The 23431-nt window shown below is 48.3% G+C and overlaps 1 protein-coding gene across 1 annotated transcript in view; it reads right to left on the bottom strand.

The window, feature by feature from the left end:
* Positions 1-6133: 6133 nt before the first annotated feature.
* The window catches only part of LOC135900599 (cell adhesion molecule Dscam1-like), a 196335-nt gene continuing 179037 nt past the window's right edge, over positions 6134-23431 (bottom strand). The window contains exons 21-27 of the mRNA XM_065430027.2: positions 15808-16029; positions 14467-14772; positions 13547-13714; positions 12439-12770; positions 10527-10593; positions 9536-9719; positions 6134-7944 (exon numbers count right to left, since the gene is read on the bottom strand). Coding sequence (XP_065286099.2) covers positions 7815-7944; positions 9536-9719; positions 10527-10593; positions 12439-12770; positions 13547-13714; positions 14467-14772; positions 15808-16029 — 1409 coding nt within the window. The 3' untranslated portion in view covers positions 6134-7814. The remainder of the gene's footprint in view (positions 7945-9535; positions 9720-10526; positions 10594-12438; positions 12771-13546; positions 13715-14466; positions 14773-15807; positions 16030-23431) is intronic.

Here is a 23431-nt window from a genome sequence, read left to right as displayed (position 1 = left end):
AGATAAGTGTCGCGTAGCATTTACTTAGCGCTTCACGCAAGTTTCACTTCCCATGGATTCCAATATGTAAGTTCAGTGTGCATAGGTTTTTACATATGTTGTATTATTTTACTATGTAATTTCATGGCCTGGACACACGGAATGTTTTATTTCCCTACACACACACACACACACACGTGTATATAATATATATCCATGCAGACCTACAGATTCGCAATAAGAGGCCGTTTGCACTCCCTCGCTGGCTGTTTATTCGAGATGTAGAAACACCAAAACGCAGACAATGTGAGCAAGTGCTACTCTTAGCAGCCTTTGTGCCTCACTCCTGTTTTCCCCGTCGCAGAGCCCATCTACGTATGCATTAGCCTACGCGAGAGACTATGTGCGTTGATGCACTGGCGATCGCCGGAAACTGGCTAGTGTCTCTGCTCGCCTCAGCATCGGGTGTAGCCTTTCCTAGAGTGTATCTTGGGAAGGACCCACACTCCTCATGAAAAAGCTCGTTATCGGAAAGGCCTATTTCTGCCCAATTTTGCATTTTCTTTAAATTCAATAGCAGCTTAGCTTTACTTTCTTACTATACCTCTGTCTTCCGCTACGGCGTGCCACATAATCAAATCGTAGTTTCGTCCCGTAAAGCCCAGAAAATTATTTTGAATTTTTACTCACAGTTTTTATGGTGGTCCAGGCGCCGGCTACAGACTGCCGTAGCGTCAGCTGCACCTGTACTTCGGCGCAGATACTGTAGATGCTCGCGCCTAGAGTAACCGATGGAGAATATGGGCTTGTATTCATAAAGAAACGCTCTTAAGCTACAATTTTCCCTAAGAGAAAATTCTAGCCAATCCTGATGCTGGACATATTATCGAAGGTAGCCAACCAATAGGACAGAACACTTACGAAAGAAAAGCTCCGTGACGTCGGCCTTTGGAATCAGGCAGCGACCTAGCTGTAGCGACTGGCTTCCATGTCTGTTTGTCCTATAGCGCATGGATAGAGCAAGTGGCATGACTATGCGCAGCCTTATTGAGGCCGACTATTGTCGCAATGAGAGCCTGTTGGCATGCCGTCTTGAAATACATAGTTACCTAATGGTGTGGGCCTTACAGTACGCTCTGTTCAACATTGTTTTATTACAGCACAAATAACCTAAAAACAACCTTCAAGACAGAACATCAGTTGCAGTTCTCTCACGGAAGTGCTACCATTCGCGTGGCTAACACCACTTACATTAAGGGAGTACACACTGAACCTTCCTCGTCGATGCCGTTTGCTTTGGCGCTCCATAATTGACACGCCCGCACCACCGACATCTGACTTTGCCTCACTAATGCGCAGTCTTTCTTAGTGACTCAAAACATATTTTTAAATGCGTTTTAGCTCTGTAAAAGAGCGTATTGGCTACTACGATGGAGCGGGCATTGATCTCCACGGATCACGGAAATCGAGAATGAATCATTAATGTTTAGGGAACCAACGAGAAAGAAATATAGTGTTAATGGTGAAGAATTGCTTCCAGCGAAATTGCCAGGAGCTTGATTGTGCTTTAATCACGAACATCGATCGTCTTAAGTGGGTCTCATTCGGGCCGAGTGGCAGAAATTCCGCGTGTAGGTTTCGGTTAAGAGACTAATTCAAGAACTTCATAGAATATTTAACACTCATTTGCGCGAAGGCGGGAAAAAGCATAAAAGCTCGACACACGTTTTCGATTCTTTCTGTGTCCGTTAATTTATGAAATTTGGCAGTTGTATGTTACAATCTCTATAGTAATTTTAAAGCCTCCGCCTAGCCATTCTGTGGGGCAATCAGAATCTTGGGACCGACTTGTCCATACTCGCCGCGGCTTCTTGGCAAAACATGATTAATATATTTTAAAGGATAGTTGAGTATGCGAGTGAGCTCTTTTAAAGGCACACGTATATCGTCGACTTAGTTTAGAGTAATAGTTATAGCGCGCACAGAAAATTTACCGCGACTCCTGGGCTGCGAATCGTGCGATGATGGGGATTATGGGACGTGTGTGTGTGTGTGTGTGTGTGTGTGTGTGCGTGTGTGTGTGTACGTGTGTGTGTGTGCATGCGAACCTGTGTGTGCGTGCGTGTGTGTGTGTGTGTGCGTGTGCGTGCGTGTGTGTGCGTGTGTGTGCGTGTACGCGTGTGTGTGTGTGCGTGCCTGTGTGTGTGTGTGTGTGTGTGCGGGGTGTGTGTGTGTGTGTGTGTGCGTGCCTGTGCGTGCGTGTGTGTGTGTGCGTGTGTGTGTGAGCGTGCGTGTGCGTGCGTGTGTGTGTGTTTGTGTGTGTGTGCGTGCCTGTGCGTGCGTGTGTGTTTGTGTGTGTGCGTGCGCGTGTGTGTGTGTGTGTGCGTGTGCGTGTGTGCGTGTACGTGTGTGTGCGTGTGTGTGTGTGTGTGCCTGTGCGTGTGTGCGTGTGTGTGTGTGTATGCGTGCCTGTGCGTGCGTGTGTGGGGGGGGGGTGTGCGTGTGTGCGTGTGTGTGTGTGTATGCGCGCCTGTGCGTGCGTGTGTGTGCGTGTGTGTGCGTGCGTGTACGCGTGTGTGCGTGCGTGTACGTGCGTGTGTGTGTGTGTGTGTGTGCGTGTGTTTGTGTGTGTGTGTGTGTGTGTGTGTGTGTGTGTGTGTGTGTGTGTGTGTGTGTGTGTGTGTGTGTGTGTGTGTGTGTGTGTGTGTGTGTGTGTGTGTGTGTGTGTGTGTGTGTGTGTGTGTGCACGTGTATAACGAGCAATGTGTGGGTAACCGCAAGTTTAGCCATGGAAATGCTAACCCAGCCCTAAGATTCAATGTGCTCGTCCCTGCCGCTGCATACCTTCATTGCCTCTGCCTTCCCGACACTTGACTGCGTTCGCCTGCGATGGACTCCAGAAACTACAGTAGAGTACGCTGCCAATGTATTGCAACCAGCGTCAGCCCTTGTTGCCTCAATAGCTGGCCCATACCTCGAGGGAAATTGGCGACACTGGAATTAGTGAAAAGTACACCCAGTGAAGCACGAAGAGGGGTCAAAGCAGAAAATAATAAAAAAAAACTAAGCATTCGGCAACTAAAGCCTGATAAATTTTTTAGAAGGTTAATTCAGAAACATGTAAAAAGAAGAGTAAACTACACTAAGGTCGGTGCCCTAGCAGCGTAACCTTCTTGCCGCTTCAATGAACTTACGCCGCGGCATGTGCCTAGTTGACAGGCACCAAACGACGATATTATGTTTGGTGTTGGAATTGCAAAACCCAGATTATCAGTGTGAAGTAAGAGAAATCTTCTGTGGAAGAAGGAGAAGCGGCATCAGGGATGAAATAAATTGTCGACAGTTTCTGGCTCATTAAAAAAAAGAGCAGAGGATAGTTAGTTACAGATAAACCAGATCTATAAAGGTAAAAATTTAGGCTGAGCACTCTACTACAGAAGCTTGGTAATGTCACCGCGCCATGTCGTGAAAGGCATTTGCTCGTTTTGTACGTGTTCTCGTTGCTGACTACGGCGCTTGTGTTGAGTTGCCTGTCTTTGTTTTCGTCTTTACCATGCTGTTGCTATTGGCCATGGACGGACGTCAGCACGCCATATTTCCTGTACTCTCCAACGAGAACGCTGCTCATGGGTGCAGTAACGCAGAGTTTTGGGCGTGTTGCAATGGTGCACGTGTTGCTTACAATGCACGAAAGGACGAGAACAGAGCAAGACGTGGTACACGCAGGCGCTGTGTGCACCACGTCATTCTATGCCCTCGTCCTTTCGTGCGCTATAAGCCTCATCATTGGTGCAGCTGCCTGGATCGACGGAGGCGGCGGATTTGGTAGGCTACAAAATAAAGAAGGTCTGCCAGGTGCGTCTGGGGTTTAACCTGTCTGCCCAGCGAGATGCAGACTTCGCTACCCACGCAGCCACCCTCAAACAGCGTACCAGTCGGGGCCATGGCAGGTAGAGCCGTGGCCCCGACTGTATTTTGGCCCGCATTCAGATTGACCGGTAAAATGCGCAGGGAAAACAGATGCGGTCAAAACTGGTGGTCCTGCGGTTCATTTGGATTCGTGCCTTTTGGTACTCGTCATGTTCGGTCCAAAAAGCCGTGATGAAGACTGCCATGTTTTGAGGCAAGAACAACAACAACGCGACTGCAGTTGAACGCGCTGGCACCTGTACTTCACGTCCGTCGGTATATCCCCCAGGCGAGAGAGGATTATTCAAAAAATGTGCGGATAGCAAGGGTGATCGAGCGTTTTTACCACACCCAGCAGTATTTTTTTTTCGTTTTGCTTGGAATCAGCTTGCGAAGCTGTATTAAAAACTTGCACATTGTGCAGAGACTCATTAAACTACTGTTTGCGACCAGTAGTAAGGTTGATTTCGCTGGCTATCATCGCCACCGTGTCTGGCTGAGAGCAACACTGTGAATTGCTCATTAGCCTGTGGGGCTCTTCAACCTGTGACTTGTCCAACGGTGCGCTTTCTCGCCTACCGCCGTTATTAAAGTGACTCTGCGGCACTTGCACTTGAAGTGATATCTTTTTTAGACCAGCGAGACCTTCGGGCAGTGGCGCTTTCTTGGAATGCAAACGACCTTAGAATGCATCTTACGCAGGATTAGTTCGAACGAAGAAAGAGTGAAGAAGGACATTACCTTCTTTGTCCTTGCTAATTACTTAAAACGTTATAGTATTTTATTTTGCCATTATCTTTCTGAAACGTATTTAGCTTGTTTTTCATTCCTGGCAAATATTTTTCGATTCAAATTCAGTTTGTATTAGGACACTCAGAGTGCACCTTTGCCATCGCCGTCAGCGTGATGTTCCAGGTAAAGTCCAAGGGCGATAACATGGTCGCCACGTGCTATGTGCTGATTGTGCGAGTGAAAGCGTGGGAGGGTGAACCGACGAAAACAGCTGAACCTCATGCGCGCAAGGGAGGTAAGCGGGGAGGAAGCGCGCCGTGTTCCTTCGCACGCAAAACACTGGGGGGAGGGGATAGAGAGAGGAGAGCGTTCTACTCAAGCGGCTTCTGCGCATGGCGCGACCGCGTGCGCAGGCCCGATCTTGAAAGGTTTCTGCGATGGGTGCACAGTATAGGTGCACCATCGACTCATAGCTTCATGTGCGCTGTGTTTTCGCCTCTTAGCTCGTGTTGAAGGGAAAGGCAGCACGAAGGTCAATTCGCTCGCTGCTGCAACCGCACTTCGTCACTTCAGCGTTTTGACAGCGAGTTTCCGCGGTCACTGAGTGAAATGTGTTCATGTTTGCTTGTTCGCGCGTGACACCATGCTTGGTAAGTTAGTTAGTAAGGGAATGTTTACAAAGTTATACGACCGATAAAACTACTATCCTATCTTTGTATAGCTGTATGCTAAATTGCTATCGCAATCGATGCTTCGCCTTTCGGACGAAACTGCTACTTTTTTCGGCAATCCTTTATGGTCTTAATAGGTATTAGCAATGTTACGAGAAAAAGTAAACACCCTCGCACTGGGTCATTGGATGTATTCTAAGCTCCCCAATCAATTAGCCCAATACTGTGTGAAAGCAACAAAACGACAAAATGGGAAACCGGCCGATAGACGGCATTTATTCGTGTAAACAGCCAAAATATAAATCATTTTGTAGGGAGCCACGTATAAAAAGTCTCTCTCATTTTGTTCGGCAAGTTTTTCTGCCTATCACCACAGCACATTTGCACCGATAGACAATGTACAAAATCAACCACTCTTTACTTGCTCATAACATTTTTTTTTCGCTTCTTGCTATCGTGAGCCTATAACAGTTAAGCTGTAAGAACAACAATTTGGCAACAATGTATCGACCGAACATTCTGTTGTTAACGAGACCGTTAACTACAAGGACGATATATTAACTTCTCAAGACCTCTTCTTCAGAGCTAGGTTATTTTACTCATCATGAAGGTAACGTTTCTGTTGGTCAGTTTGGTAATTATTTTTCTTTCAGGCAATGTAAATAATATAATCCCATTACTCAAAGGGCACCGATGCAAGTGTTTGCGCATTATTTTGCTATAGTAAAGGCGGCGGGGGGGGGGGGGGGATAAGTGAATCACGTCTGAGCAAGAAAATTATGCCTTTGGATGAAGTGTTAGGTTTTCATGTAAATCCTACTAGTTATAAAGTAACAGGTGTGCTAATCTAACATAAAATGGTTCATCTTATTTCATTTTCCTTTTTTTTTCTTCGCTTAGCTCACGACAGCCTCTTGCGGCTCGTTAGCTTATTGCTTGAGTAAAATAAGAGCAATAATGAGTTCATATTTACGTGGTATATTGTAGTCAGTCACGAAATATTAGCCAGATACGATATTAAATATGTGTAAGGGTGGGCGAATATTCGAAGATTGCTAATACGTATAAAATACTACACACTAACTATTCGAATTCGTATTTGAAAAAGAACCTGTGGTCGCTTTTAGATTTGTCAGTCTTACCAAATATTTCGCAGCAGCCAATCATTAATCTGGTGGCTGTTCTGCGTTGACTGAAAAAAAGGTATCGCAAATTATCAGAAGTGAGACAACGACCAAAGTTTTTGAAGAATTGCGGAAATAAAACAGGCAATGGATACTTTGTTTCCGCGTTTGTGGCGGAAGCCCACACAGAAAGAAGTGATTTCTGCTTGTAGCCTGTCATATAGTGTTTTCGGAAGTGTAGTAATGCAGCTCTTTTATCTTTTACACTACAACCTGTGATGTCTTTCTTGCAGTGGGGCCTTTTACGATTGTTTACAAAATAAAATTTCTACAGCAGCTTTCTTAACCCGTAGATTCTGACCTTTTGGGGGATCCACTTATTTAGCATGTTTGAAAAGGTAGTCATATAGTGACCATTCTTTCTTGCAAAATTTATTTGCAACTACGCCCTAAATTATTCAGCGTTCTTGGTGCGTTGTTCAACCGATAATTTGGGACGATATGTTTAAAAGTGATCCTTTCTTCTTGGAATTTCTCTTTCTTTCTTGCACTGCATAGTCAGTACAAGCTTGGTACCAATTTATACAAAAATACGAATCCATGTTGTGAATATACGTGTCTGTGTTTGTGTATTCGATACTCAATTTGATATACAATAATAATATTCGTATTCGATTCATATTAAAAAAATGTTTGCATTCGCCCACCTCTGAAACAGAATAATCGTCAATTATGTGAGGTTCCGTGGTTGATAAGCATATTCATTGACATGCCTATTATGATCGTGAGCAAATTGTGCATAACAATGAACATGTGAGAAAATTCTGGGATAAATGCTTACATTGTCAACGCCAACCTGTCTCATCACCGGCGATATAGGCCATTCTTGTAAGTATGAACATCCGCTAGGCGTGATAATATCGCCAGAGTGTTCTTCATCAGTTCTCGATTTCAGGCCTATGAAAGAACTTTGGGGAGCTTTTCTGTGACAGGAAAGAAGCACTCACTCCGCAAATTAAGTCTTACGCCGGGAATAAGGCCCATCACACCTCATCCCGCTACTGAAAGCTAAAAGAAAAACGATATTTAAAAAAAAGCTCACTCTTGTTTCCTGAGAACTATTGCAAAACGACCAAAATTACTTCACAAGACAGCGCTTTCCTGCGAGCTGCCAAAGTCACGATAAGAACCAAAGAATGTTCAGGTAATCCAGAGTTCTGCATCACAAAAATTGTCTTCACGAACACTTCTCGCCGTCCTTCGTGCGCCACATCACATTCAGCAGGGCAGCGCTGGTCACAGCGGCACGGACATGTTGCGGATGAAACGGGCAATGATCTCAACTTGGCTGTGTTGGTCTGGCACAAAGCATTCGCTGGCCGTAAGGCTGTGGTGCAGACTACGTTTGCACCGAGCAATGCCTCGTTGGCATGTCACACTCGGCCTCGGACAGTTCGTACGCATCGGCAGTGAACTCCAGGCCACTTTCGTGTGAGTCCATTTCCGCTTGCTTCAGTTCGTCTGCGTACCTGGGAAAGAACAAGTATCGGTATTACATTCCGAGCAGAGGGAAGGGATGAAAATCGGGCAGAAACTATGCGAGGATGATTGTCACAGTCAAGCGATAGCTTCTTGGCGGGCCTCCTCACATTTACGTATCCAAGACGCTTATTGGTTACTTCTATTGGTTAACGGCGATATGACGTCGCAGCGGCCAAGGGTGGGCCTCATTTTCCAACGTGATTAGTACCCTCGACAGTACCCATATCGTTCACTGCTGTCTGAATTGGGCTCCCAAGTCACGGCGTTTGATTACATTGTTTGCAGCGTGGTCCCAGTTTACTCAGCCCAAAAGCCATTAACGCAAAGTAGATCTTCTAAGCGTCAAAGCAAGCTTCGTTTTATTATGTCAGGGAATTTATTAGCACTCCATTTCTTGTACTTAGCAGATATTTATTTTCTAGGGCTGCAGCTGCTAGCAGCACCATCGAAATATTTTTGATAGACAATAATTGTACAGCAACATTTACACTGTTCATTGTGATTGTATTCAAAAGTCGGAAACAAACGTATTCCATTCATTATTTCACAACTTCGCCTTCTCTTAAAAGCCACTTGCAGCAAATGCAATGTTACACATTATGGCTCATGTACACGTTTCTCAACCACGACGCCTTTTCTAGCAATTTTAAGAAATTGTATTAGAAGTGACCGAAATGCTGTCATTTTTCAATCACACCACCTGAATCAATTTCTTCGCTCTTCTGGCTTCCGTTTTGCGTGCTCTTTGCGGAACTTTACAGAGCATATGTAGCTAAGTTCTAGGAGACGGAGATTAAGAACAGGAAGGCAGAAGTAAAAGATGTTAACCAGAATAGCGTATAGTTAGCTGCCGTATACTGTGGGAAATAAAATTCACAATAAGAAGATGATTAAGAGAGAGAGAGAGACAAAGGAATAGACACAGAAGCGCCCGCGCGCACAATAACACGAAGTCAAAGGCGCTCGAAAAGGCAAGTCGCACTCAAACGATTCCCCGACGACTATACACGATACTTAATGCGAAATCTGAGCGTAGCTCTATACGTGTTTTCATTTCGCTATATATTACCTGGCGTGGACAATCTGTCTCGTGGGGCACTTTGCCAACGGAGCGAAGTGTGGCGCAACTGCCTCGCTAATCGGAACATCTCGAGAGGCAGCGCGTGGGTAAGGCGTGGCAGTGATTGAAAACAACCACCGCAGACAGACCTCCACTCATGCAGTGCTTTGTTTTCAGATACGTCATGGGTGGCGTCATCGGTAAACAGATGACGTGCGCTACTCTGGCGCCATCTCGTAGCCATCGTCGCCGCAGAGCCCCTCTTGCGTGGCACTAAGCTTTTCTTCTCACGCTTTAGCCATACCCGCCTCCTCCGCTTTCCTCCTCGCTTTCTCTTTGCTATCGCTGTCTTGCATCCCCCGCTGCTCTCTGCGTTTACTCCTTCATGGTTTGCTCGGTTACGAGGGACGCCGACGCTCGCCGCAAGAGCGGGCACTTAAGAGCTCTAAAATAGTTCTGCGGAAGGTCGGATACAGATAAAAATCTGAACATTACGATATTTCCAACCTTCCACTCACCTAGCTAGATTCCGCATCTTGTGATCCGCGTAGAACATCTCCTCATCGTTGCTGCTCCAGTGCTTCTTCTTTGGTCTTGAGTAGACGTAAGAGACATTGCTTTTAGGGTAGCCCTCGATGATGCTCAGCGTCTGCAGGGACTTGCGGGAACCCTTGCACTTATCGGGAGGCATGTACACTGCAGCTTGGCGAAAGAGGAGGAAAATCGGCAGCAGTTCGTTAGCTTACTGTGATGCAGCAGGAAACAGCAAGAGACAGGATGCTACTACAAGCAGACAAAGTACGTACGAAGCAAATATTGATATAGCGAAGAACCCCGTGAATACATAAAATATCACAATATGCCGCAAGTGGAATTTCCGTATTCAGATTAGGTGCCACTATCTATCACCTGCTATATTAACCGTGTATTACATTTTTGTGATCACTCAGACGCAGAGAGATAAAGAAGGAAGAAAATCTCTGAGAATTTACGAGCGCTCCAATCGCACCTTCACTAAGCGAATGATTGTTAGCTTTCGTCATTTTTGAAAGCCGGGAATTTAAATGAAGTTTAGGTAAAACGCGGTTCCAGCTAAATGTCGATCCCTCACGTACGTGATGAATCGACGTTTTGCTAGTTGGTGTTGCATATTTGGACACGTAAACAGCGCGTAAGACCAGGACACGTGAAAGAACGAAAACACAAGCGCTGCATCGGGCTCTTTTCCCTTGCAGCGCTTGTGTTGTCGTTCTTTCACGTGTCCTGGTCTTAAGTGCTGTTACACTGTTCTTACCTAGCCCGTTCATAAGAGATAATATCAACCATACATTTTTCTTTATCATCCTTGAAATACACGTCGACTGTTTCAATTTATCCTAGTTGAGAGCACCTCGAATACTCTGTTGAAACCCAAAACAGTAAAAAAAAATATAATGTCGAATGCACCTCGAGTTATTGCACTCGAGCTAACCTTTTTGCAAGTTATTTAGTAGTTCACAAATATCCTACCAGGTTTGGAGTAGATGTGGTCGCCAAGGCGCTCTGTAGAACTTGTCAGGTCTTCTTCAGTACCTATCTGTGCGCACGGCAGAAAAATAAAAGACCATTGAGGCGAAAAGCAAGTCACTCTAACGATTGCAATACAATGATACAACACTTAATGATTGCACTTGAAACGGAAGTTGCATACTTTCTTCCAAACCTGTGGCTTAGAATATTTGCGTAGCAAGTTCAGGTATCTGTTGTAAATGATCCCGCTAAGGCGCAGTGAACAGCAAATGTTTACAGAACCCGCAAGCGCGTGACAAACGGCCTCTACGTAACACTCACGGTACGCCAGCTGCCGTCGAGAGCGGTGCTAAGCAGAACATGTGTCCTCTTCTTCGGAGGCGTGTCATTTCTTTTGATCGGCATGAAATTTTTCTTTTTTCCTCTTTCTCGTGCTATCTGCTAATCGGACGCATTGGAGACGTGCTTCTGTCTTGATAGCAGTATGATTGGAACTGATGCGAGTGTGGCTACTTGACTTACTAATATCAGTGTGGAATGCTAGGCTAGTGGGCGGGGTGGGGGGCGGGGGGTGCAGTTACATGAACTCGAGGAAGTAAAAAAGCATCACATGCCATAAGAGAATTCACAAGAGGGCATATTTCGGGCATAACGCTGCTCTCGACGGCAGTTGTTGCACCTGCAAGTGGCCCTGACAGGCAGTTTCGGCAAGGACTCACTTCGTTTGCAAACAGTTCGTGGAGACTGTACGTACAATTATATGAAATTTATTTCTGCGGTTTTACAATGTCACATACACCATTGTATTATGGTGCACGCTGCAGGGGTGGGGGGGGGGGGCGACTCAGGATTTTGTCTACCTGGGTGACCTGCACACGCGCTCTACCACGTCAAGCGAAGCTTCATATGCAAATTGGCGACCCTTTCACGCTTTCTGTACTTCGCGCTTTAGGGAACCCTCTGTGCTTGCTGTGGCATGATATTATTGCGCCATCTATCGCGCACTCGCCGACTGCTGGCTGCTGCTTCCGAGGTTGCCTTGTACCTTGCGTCGTTTTCTTTTAATTTTCTACTTATTTGTTTGTTTGCTTTTGAACAAGCAAATAAATGACGCGCCAAAGCCTTCAGATAAAACGGAAGGACTATTGCAAACACTAAGTATAACTTTCGATCGCAAGCAAAGTTTTACTTAACTTGACTAAACATCTTGAAGGCACATTTGACACACAAGAGGCTTCACACCAAATTTTTCACAAAGCAGTACAAACACTAAGTGCACCTTGCTATCGCAAGTAAAATCTCCTATTAGCCCGGCCGTGTCCTTCGAGCAAAACGGTCTCGAACCGTAGTGGTGAAGCACTGGGGGTACACTGAGTGATTGGCGATGGTCACACAGATATACTATGCCAGGTATGGCGACTTCAGAAAGCTGAAGTCAGCTTGAAGCAAGTGCAGAGATTTAAAAAAATAAATTTAACAACAACATTTAATAACACGATTTTATAGCACCACCATTGTCTTCTGAAACAACCACTCGATAATGACCAAAGCGGGTACACTCGTACAACGCGAATGTGCTCTTAGCCCTCCTCGACGGGCCTGCCATCGACCAGACACTTTACTCATTTGTTACTATGCGTGTGTGGGTATACTGTGTGCGAGTGTACTACGTCCGAATGCGTCACTCCATACGTCATCCCTGTCATTTCATGTAGCGGGCTACGCGCATGGCCAGGCCAAGCATCTCCAACAACCCTAAAGAATGTTTCCCTCTCTCTCGCTCGACACTAGACATGCCCCTGCAACACATTCATTTTGTAGATTAGTCGGATGACCTAGCGCCACGCGACGTATATAGAAGCCTCTTTAGAAATCCGGCCAACTAGATTTCTCCCTTGAATATCATCTGCACCTGTTCTTGATGTTCGGAGTCGGGTGGTCTCCGGGGGAAAGGCACGTCGTAGGTGTGATGTGGCCTTGATATTTCATCTGCTGGCTCCTCCATGGCGCTGTGTAGGCTACGAGCAGAGGCCCAGCCTGACCGTAGTGCTTCAGTCGTGTACAGCGATCCGAGACGCCCTCCATCGGTGGCGTACGGCGATGGACAGTAGAGCTGCTCTCGCTCAAGAGGGCGCTGCTGCTGGTGTGTCACTTGAAATTGCTGCTGGTGCTTTGGGTTCTCCCACACGCTCATTGGCACAGTGTCGACCGACTTGGTGACCTCTGGAGCGTGGTCACTTTCGCCTGAGAAGGCAGAAATGGCGACAGCGAGGTTATAGGCTTAGTGGCGCTTTTTGAATGTGATCGTTATCTTTTGTCGTCACTGTTCGATAGGTTGTAGCGTCTAGGGACTCCCTAGGGCGATTCCCTTTCTGAATTATTCGGCGCTGAGTATAAAGATGTGAAAAAAATAGTAAGTACAGTGGACGAAAAAGAGGGAAAGTTCGACAGGTCCGCGGAACTGCATGTATTACCCTTTTCTTATGTTTGTATTCGTGCTTACGGTACGTTAGGAAACACTCTGAACCAAAGACGAAGGAAGTGCTACTTTGTCTGGTTTCTACACTAAAGCTCTACATGGCTACTGACTGCACACATATTAGAGATTCCACGAATTTTTCTAGTTTCGTTATCACATACCCAATTCACGAAATGTAAACACAGCACTAAAGCTCTCAACGTTCCATAAGCAAGCGTAATATTTGACTTTTTAATTTGTTACGAAGCGGAAAGACTTTAAGATATGTCTGATAGAGTAAAAGCTAAGCAAGCGATTAAGCATAAGCACGTTTGTGATATATTTTAAAACACCAATTCACCACGCTTATTGGGGCTAATCTTTTATCGTTTTTTTTTTCGTACGCACCCTTATATGGAGTGTTATGAGTATACGTGGGTGCTAAATAGGTGCGATTGAGGGTGTAAACATGAGAAACACCCTTAGCGGTGAAGCATTTCCACTGTGTGGGAAATTTATGACTGTGTTCTACGAGATTTGCTGTTGCACGTGCAGTTCTCACCGGGGTATGGCCGCTGGATTGCTGACAGGCGTCTGCGTGAGAACACGTAGCAGACGGCGGCTGAGATGAGCAGCATCGCCAAAACGGTGCAGACGACAGGAATGATGATACGGATGTGGCGGTTTGGTGAGTCGACAGCCTTGGTCCACTGAGGAGGCGGTAGGGTGCCTACGGAAAGACAGTGTGCCCTCTATCGAACCGGTGCCGGTCGATATACACGAAAGGCCGCGACGAGAGCGGGCACGTGAGGACGCAGGAAGTGGCACCGACGGAGTCTTAAGCCAAGGTTCTCAGAGCACGCATTCAGGGCTCACTGAATGTTTAACCGTGCTGACGTCACACTGACGTCGATTCACTATACTTCCGAGTCAAGTTTCGTCTAGTTAATGCACGACTTTCAATGAATAATTGTTCGTTTAAAAGCGAGGAGATCAGACAAGCTAAACTGCAACTTTCATGAGAAAGAAAATAACTCGTATTGACAACACAAGAGTAGCAAGCTGCGGTTCTCTCCGATAGTCACGTACTGGATAGGCCTGCTTTATGGTGTGAAAAATCAGAACATTTCAATACATGGCGCCTGTGCGCTAAAATGATATGAGGAATATAACTACAAAAAGTATTTTTCATGCATTCGTAGTTATAGATACGTACGGTACCAACCTTTAATCAAAACTTGTTTGATTCAGTTACGCAATACGATCGTGCAGTCACAAACATTATTCAAACGTAAAAGCCATAGCAGCTGCTTACTTGAAGAGTACGCATTTACAGCTAACACTACACAGCCTGTCCAAACATTAACTGCGGATGCAACATTACAAAAGCAACGCTATAACTGTACTGCTACACTGATACGAAATAACAGTTCTATGAGCACGCGCCACGAATATCTACATAGGGCATGTTCGGCGGTTTACCTCCAGACAGGGTTAGTGTCGCGAAGACATATTCTGCCTCCGTGGCTCCGGCGTCGTTCTCCGCCGTGATGAGCAGGTCGTACCAGGTAGCCGAGTTAAGGTCCGGAATGACCAGTACAGGCGGTTGCTTGTGGTCCGGTACAAGGTGGGTGGCGGTGGCCGGGGACCACTCCTTCTGGGACTGCGGCTTGCACAGCACGGCGAACGATAGGATGGGACAACCGCCGCTCTTCCACGAACCAAGTTGAAGTGTCACCGAGGTTACGTTGCACAACAGAACGTCGCGCTCGTCAGGTGCCACGGGTGCTGCGCGTAGCCAGAAGGACCATTGCTTCACGAACTGTATTGTCATGCACTACATTCGACAAAATCACGGCTGGCTGGGATGTCTCATTCATGCCTGGCTGGGATGTCTCACGTGCTGGAGGTGGGATGCCATGAAGGCAGGTGCCAGAAAATACCGGTTGCTAAAAAAATAGCACTCTTCCACCATTGCAACCCGTAGTTATGTAGCGTATGAAATAGAGATCAGCTGTAAATATGAGACGTTCGCCCGTGCAGACTCAAATTTCGCAGCTTAGAGAAGCCGTCATTTTAATACGAGTGCTTACCAACTTCGCGTATGGCAAGTTGAGAGGCGTTTTTTCTTTAATAGTGTAATTTAGCACGTGACCTTTTGTGGTGCAGGGAGAGGTTATTTACAGGCCTTTCTTCTCAGAAGAAAACCAAAACATCCATCGCCGTAGCTCAATGTGAGGAGCATCGCACGCGTTGTAAGGGGGATGTGGGTTTGGTTCCCATTAGTGAAAATTCTCTTTTCCATCAGCTTTCATTTCCTTTTATTTTATCATTTCTACCCCTGAAATAAAACAACAAAAGAGTTTTCCTATGCTTTCCTTGACTTCATCATCCGTCGGCTTCCTATGGTTGTGGCTAACGAAAAACATGCCCCTCGGTTCCCCTTCCATCTTCTCGTCCCGTTCTTGCGGTTGCTAGGGAACACTACGAGAAGGTGGAGAAATAAGTTTTGCTGTATAGAAAATAAAAATAGAAGTACAAAAGCTAAACACGTTTATGCAGCATCCCCTACTGTGGTTCTTTTGGAGAAGCAGTGTTTTTGAGTGTGCTTTACACCACTGCCCAGTGTTTCCGTTGTGCATGGCTAGGCGCTCAGATGAAAAAAAAAAGTGCCCTGGAAAGAGAGTAACGGTCCAGCTCACGACTTAGCAAGTTCGCAAGTACACATTTGTGTCCGCTTTCTTGCTGGGTTTCTTTCTCCAAGAGCAAGTTAAACAGCGTTTTCCTCTTTAGAGTAACGTTCTAAAATAAACACAAGCGCACCTGATCCATCCGTCTTGGCCAGAACGGTGTTGCTCCGCGGACCCCTTCCGGCGGCGTTGAAGGCCACGGCGTAGAACGCGTACTTGCGGCCGCAGCGAAGGCCGCGAAACGCGTACGCCGAACGCTCCGCCCCGGTCTGCACCTCGGACCAGTCGCCGGCATCTTCTGTGGACTGGGCGTCAGGTGTTGGGGACGGCTCGGGCTTGTGAAACAGCACGAACCCTGAAAGAGTAGAGTGCTTGCTCTGATGCCTTGTCGGCATCCTCGTAGCGCAAGGACTCGACTAGCGAAGTAGTTGTTGTTCTCTTGAAGAAGAGGAAAGCGGAGCGTGCGCGGAATACAATTTGCGAGAGTGCGCGTGCCGCAAAAGAAAAAGAAAAAGAAAAATATGGAAGGTGACAATGTTGTTGCGGTACGCGGTGAAGGGATCCTTGCCCGAAAATTTTTAGGCTCTCGTCCATGTTAAGCAACACACACACACGCACACGCACGCACGCACGCACGCACGCACGCAAGCAACACACACAGACACACAGACACAGACACACGCACACGCACACACACACACGAAAGCCGTTTTGTCGTTCGTAGTAACATCGATACAAGCGCTGACTGCAGGTCTCCCAATAATGGTACCAGCTGGTTGAGTTGGCATAGTTATAGAAATGGGACAATAGTTGTCTCTTTCAAATTAAGTGGAGACTTGAACCCACATGGCGGCCCAGTGCCTATGCCATCCCGCTACTCAGCCTGAGGTCGCGGGTATGACTCGGGCCGGGGGGGGGCACATATCGATGGGGTCGAAGTGCAAAAACAGCTCGTGTAGATTTAGGTGCATGTTAAAGAGCCCCAGGTGGTAAGAATTAATCTCTAATCCGCCACTATGGCTTGCCTCATAATAAAGAAAGAATTGCGCGAAACTAAAAAAGAAAATGGGGACGAGAAAGAAAAACACGAACAAGCGCAGACTAGCACCTCTAGTTTATTGAAAAAAAAAAACATTCATATATACCCTGGCACAAACACGAGTATAAGCTTAACGATTATGGGTAAATAATCGTTCTCTAATTCATGCACACTCGCTCGATTTAACCACTAATATTTAAGCTTATACGGGTATTTTTTTTTCAGGGTATGTATGAATGTGTGTTTTTTTTTAATAAACTACTGCTGCTAGTGTGCCCTGGTTCATGTTTCTCTTTCTCGCCCCTGTCTTTTTTTTTCATCTTATTCTTTCTTGAGTACGAACTGCCAACGCACCCAGCCTTAAGGGCGTTACCAGTGCGACAAGAAAACAACCTGAAGGGTGTAAATGCTTTTAAGGTGCACACTTTAATGACTTCATAGACCCGCTGTGAGTACCAAAAAACTAAATAAATAACAAATAAATGAATAACGAATGTGAAAACGCAAATTACCGGTACAGTGAATAAGGGCGCATAGGCATCGACCTCTAGTAAATCATTGTGAAGCAATGAAACTAGATTAAAAACGAGGACTTATATTTCACCTTTGCGGCTAACATCGTGGCAGTTTTCGTCATGTATGTTGAAAACAGAACAAAGCGTGAATCTCAGCATTTGAGCACCGTAATTAGTAGGGGGCGTATTTATGTTGAATAGGCTTGCGCAACGGGTACAATACACAGTAGTATGATATGTCAATCGTGAAATGTCAGCATTAGTGGATATGCATATGACTCATTTCATGTTTTTAGGGCAACGTAATCTCACACTAGCGAAACCCAGAATTCCTTTTTATTTATTTTAACCTGGGCAATTTTAGCAATGAGGCCACTTGATAGGCGGACAGCTTTTTGAAAAGCATGACTTGAAAAAAAATAGTAAGAAACACGGAAAAAAAAATTTCCACTGCGAAACATCCTCGGTGTTCCACAGCGAAATGTTTCTGAACATCGGCTCACCAGCAGCACGTGATCACTCGACGTACACAGTCCATCACTTATGTCGGTTGCATCTCCCTCTTTTTTCCTCGTCAGTTCACCTCGGCTAGTAGTTATTTGCTTAGTTAGAGCGAGAGAGAGAGAAAAAGGCAAAGGAAAGACAGGGAGGTTAACCAGAGATTATCTACGGTTGGCTACCCTGCTTAGTTCGAAGGTGCTCTAAACAGACGAGCAGATGTGGATCGGCAAGAAAATGAGGCCACTTTCGAAGCCAACATTCGTGAGCTGTGTGAGGCAACTGAATGCACGAAAAGCATGCTGATGCCGCAGCGGTCGCCGTACTCATTTCAACCGATACAGAGTTTGCATTAGTCCGCCAGTCTATAGGGCTTCTACATTCGTGAAGCGATGGCGGGAAGAAATAGCTTGCTTTTATGCAGAATCCTCCAAGTGCGTCAGTGACACGATAGAGCTTTTGACAGGCAACGTTTCGTCTGGAAATTCGTGCTGCTACCTTGGTGATGCGAGGAGTATGCTAAAGCATAGTGTCTTCATTTTTTTTTTAATTTGTTAAATTCCGGACACGCTGATATTCTGCCTGTACCATTTGCAAAGCTTACTACGTCTATGTGAAGGACGACGAAGAGAGTGAGTGGACGCATCTCACCTGGGTTTCGTGTTTTTTCTTTGAACGGCCGGATTTTTGAGTCGCACCTTAATGAAAGTGCATCGACCGGATGCATGAAGTTGTGTGGACCACCGGGAACCCAAATTCCGAGGTAGGGGACCGCTTTTTCCGACTTTAGAGGACTTTTGTGTGCCGAGAGGAGCGTCCGCCGCTGGGCCTAACGTAGACTTCGGCCTTGGCCGGGGGAGCGGTAGGCCCAGCCCGAGCCTCGGTGAAGCCGCCAGCGGAACATCGAACCATCGGTGATTACGCAAGTGAGCATTGACCTAAGATGATTACCGCTATGCGTGTAGAGGTGGACGGCATCGAAATTTCGCCGGACCAGTGCACAAGATCGCAAGGCTGGAAAACTGCCGGTGAGAGAGTCAGGCACAAAGACATGGGCAAGATAGGCCTAAATCCCGTACTTCAAACGAGCCAAGATGGCGCCAAGGCCACGGCTGATGTCAACAACCTCGGCGGTGTTGCCACTGGCAGCGATACACGTCACTCAAGGGCGAAACGCATAAACAAAGGCAAATTGTTGAAAGGCGCGCGCATGCCAAACTTGCCGCGTGGCGACATAAAAATCGTGTTACGACCGCGAGGCGGGCTCCACGTGAGTGACGTGACTCGTGTTGAACTAAGTCGTGCAATTGCGGCGGCGGCACAGATCCCCGCCAATGAAGCAAGTGAAGACGTCGTGTGCCCCAACCTACAGCAAAATATCGTAGTGGTGAGCACCTCCAAGAGAGAGCACGCCGACCGATACGCTGCAGTAGGAAGGATCGACATACGCGGCACGGCACACGAAATAAGTACCTACGAAACGGCCCCCCACGGCACGGTGAAGGGCGTCATAAGGGGCATCCCGCTCGAGGATACGGCCCAGGAGATTCAGGACAATGTTGTGCACAAGCATAACCCAACGGCCCTACAGGCAAACCGAATCGGTAAGACCCGATCAGTGGTCATTGCTTTCGACGGGCACAAAGTACCCAATTACGTGAGATACGGTAATCTTCTCACGGAGTGCACATTGCACAGAAAACAAATCGACGTATGCTATGCGTGCGGAAGAGTGGGCCACAGAATGGACGTGTGCCCGGATCCTTCAAACACGATCTGCCGAGGGTGCGGAATCTCCAACCCCGCCGAAGACCACAGATGTGTCCCGAAGTGTGGCCTGTGCGGAGGCAAACACCTGACCGCGGACAAGGCCTGCAAAGCCCGCTTCAAGACGCCCTACGTGGTCCGCCGGCGACGCTGGGAACGGCGCCGAGCAGAGGAAGAAGACGCCGGGAGAAGAAACCGAGACAAGAGAGGTCCTGCAGGCGGACCCCGCCGTAGCGCCTCCAAACAACGGGGCCGGTCACACACGCCAGACCACCGCCGCAATAACAGTGGCGGCGGAAACGACCGCCGGAGTCGCTCCCGCTCGAAGACACCATCCGGTGGCAGCAACGGTGGCGGCAACCGCCGCTCGCGCTCCCGGACCAGTTCGAGATCCAGGGCCAGTTCAAGGTCCCGGAGCGAGTCAACCGGACGCCGAGGGATCGCCGAGAAAAAGGTGGGCTGGACCAACAGGTCTCCCGTCGCTCGAGCCAGCGACACCGAGTTCCCACCGCTCAGCCCCTCTCAACCCCTTAACTCGCAAGCAAATCTGCAAAAGGACAGTAACGAAGTTTTAGAACTTAAGAGAATCATAGAGCGCCAAAACGCTCAGATTCAGGAGCAGAACGCCCAAATACGGGCGCTTATGAATAAGATCGAAGCGTTGGTGAATAACGGCAGTTCAGCAAATTCTAGCCCCCAAAACAACATCACGGCGGCAAACAACGCCGCAGGCTTGCGCAGGTTGCCGCGGAGGGATCCCCCTTCACCCCGCCTAGGGCGGGTGGCGGGAGAGGCTGGGGTTACGCAACGTGCATCAAATAATCAAGAGGCGATGGACGCCGAAATCAGCCCCGCGAGCGGAGAGGAAGCGACGACCGCAGAGACCGCGACCACGGCAACGGCACAGATCCCGCGAGAAGGAGAGCTGACGGCCATTTTGGCCGCAATTTCCCAAATTAATGAAAGGCTAAGCAAAATGGACGCCCGACTCGAAGCTGTCGAGAGTCAGCCTCAGATGCGATCGGTGAAGCACAAGCGCCTAGCGCCAAAAGTAGCCTCAACAGCGGTGAGGAACCGCTTCTGGTCCCTGAAAAAGGAGCGGTCTGAAAAAATCAAAGGCGCGATCGCGAAAAGGCGCAATCGACTCGAGACGTCCGGAAAGGATGATGCAGAAGCCAAGTAAGAAGCACAAGAAGAAAACCGGGGGGGATACCACCGTAATTTACCAATGGAACTGCCGCGGGATTCGCAACAAAGACGCGGAACTATTATTACACATTGACGGGCAAGAAAACAAGCCCGATGTAATTGCTTTACAAGAAACAAACGGGAAACCAAAACTCCCGGGGTACGTAGCTTACACGGACCCCACGGAGAAAGGAACGGCGGTGCTCGTCCGCAGCAACGTGGCGATAACTCAACATGTCACGGCGCAGGGTGGGTGCGAGCACACGCTGGTCGAAATTCATGCGAGAGAAATTGGCAGCTCGGGCAATTTATTTGTAATGAGCGCGTAGTGCCGGCCGTCACAACGGCAGTACGAATTTGACCGCATCGTGAGCCAGGCGAAAGGATTGGCGGGGACCAGACCGCTTCTGATACTCGGCGACTTTAACGCCCCTCACACAACTTGGGGCTATAAGTTTAAGTCCAAGAGAGGAAAAGCATTGTCCAAAGCAATGGAGGATCACGAGATGGCCCTCCTGAACGAGCCGGACGTAACCACCAGAAGAGGCAACAGTGCCGCGAGGGACACCACGCCAGACCTGTCGTGGTTATCAGGCACGCTAGACGTCTCCTGGAGAAGCGAAGAAGTGGACCTGGGGTCTGACCACAGCGTGATCGGCATCACGATCCGAGGCTCCCGATATCGGGCTGTGCTGGGGACGGCGCGGATCACGGATTGGGACAAGATGAGAAAGTTTACCAAAAAACAAGAAGAGGCGTCCGAGGAAGAATCTGGACAAGCTGAAACACAAAGGACCTACACCGAATGGGCGAGGGAACAGAAGAAGGCTCTCGATAAATTTACCAAAGAAATCGCAACGACGTCGCAGACACCGTACGTGGACGCCAGACTGACCCACATGTGGGCGGCACGACACTCGTTAACGCGGCGGTGGAAACGTCAGAGACACAACAGAAAGCTGGCCAAGCGCATAGCGGTCTTGAACAAACAGATCGCCGAGCACGCGGCCAAACTATGTAAGGAAAATTGGCTGAAGACCTGCTACGGCCTGCAGGGCAAGCTCTCGACGTGGAAGACGTGGCGTCTCTTGAGGCATCTGATTGACCCGCTGAGTAGCAAAACTGCGACCAATCGCAACCTCACCACAGTATTGAACACGTACAAGGGAGACGGCAGCAGGCTCCTGGAAGACCTGAAGGCCAAGTACTTAAAGACAGACAAGGGCCAGTACCCGGTGCCCGAGAGGTACGAAGGACCCAACAACGAAGAACTGGACCGGCCGTTTACCATGACGGAACTGTGGACAGCGATAGATGACAGTAACAAGAGAAGTGCACCCGGCAGGGACGCCATAACTTACAAATTACTCGGTAACATGAGCGGTACAGCGGCCAGCAGCCTCCTAGAGCACATTAACGAAGCCTGGGAAAGCTCGCAGTTGCCGAAGGAATGGAAGGACGCCGAGGTCCGCTTCATTCCAAAGCCCGGCAAGGCCCTCACGATAGACAACATGCGGCCCATCTCTCTCACATCCTGCGTGGGGAAGGTGATGGAGCGCATGGTCCTTCGCCGGCTGCAGGAGCACCTCGAAGAAACGGATCAGATGCCAGAGACGATGTACGGCTTCAGGCAACATCTCAGCACCCAAGACGTGATGATCCAACTCCACGAACTGGTCGTCAAGCCGGCAACGAGGCACGCGCCGCGCGGGATACTCGCCCTCGACCTGAAGGGAGCGTTTGACAACGTGTCCCACGCGAGCGTGTTGCAGAATCTAAACAAAACCCGGTGTGGCCGAAAGACATTTGGCTACATAAAAGATTTTCTGTCAAACCGAACGGCGACCATCAGGATAGGGGAGGAGAAGTCGGACCCTGTCGAGCTCGGCGATAGGGGCACCCCTCAGGGATCGGTCTTGTCGCCCCTGCTCTTCAATCTGGCCCTGCTGCCCCTGCCCGATCTACTCAAGCAAATTGAAGGCGTGGACCACGCGTTCTACGCCGACGATATTACGGTGTGGACGGCCCGAGCCGGATCCGATGCCTGGATGGAGGAAGTCTTGCAGCGGGCGGCAACGACCGTGCATGAGTACGCAAAGTCGTGCGGACTGAGCTGCGCTCCCCAGAAATCAGAGCTGCTCATTATCCAACCGGGAAAATCCAAGAAGGAGCTGCCGCCGAACGTGACTATCACCATCGCCGGAACTACCATCAAGCCAACACAGCAGATTAGAATTCTCGGCCTACTACTTCAGAGCGACGGGAAGGCACAGGCCGCCATCACAAAGATCAAGACTTCAACCGAACAGATACTTGGTATGATTCGGAGGCTATCTAATAGGAACCGAGGCCTTAAAGAGGACGATGCCATGCGCCTGGTACGCGCGTTCGTCGTGTCGCGGGTTACCTACGCCGCACCGTATCTCCAGCTGACGAAGGCGAATAGGGACACCCTAAACACGATGCTTCGTAAGGCAACGAAACAAGCACTGGGCATGCCTATTTACTCGTCCACTCAAAAACTGCTTGACATGGGCGTCCACAACACGGTGGAGGAGCTCATCGAAGCCCACCTCTCAAATCAGAGAATCCGGCTCAGTCACACGGAACACGGACGAGCCGTCCTACGCAAAATAGGATGGCAGATCGAGCCAGTACCCATCAAGACGGCCCTTCCGGAAGACTGGAAAACGGTCATTCAGACGAAACCCCTGCCCCGGAACATGACGCCGGGCAAGGACGACGAGAGG

Source organism: Dermacentor albipictus, chromosome 3 (assembly GCF_038994185.2).
Source record: "Dermacentor albipictus isolate Rhodes 1998 colony chromosome 3, USDA_Dalb.pri_finalv2, whole genome shotgun sequence".
In the NCBI taxonomy this organism is placed as follows: Eukaryota; Metazoa; Arthropoda; class Arachnida; order Ixodida; family Ixodidae; genus Dermacentor; species Dermacentor albipictus.
This window is presented reverse-complemented; position numbering and strand designations above follow the sequence as displayed.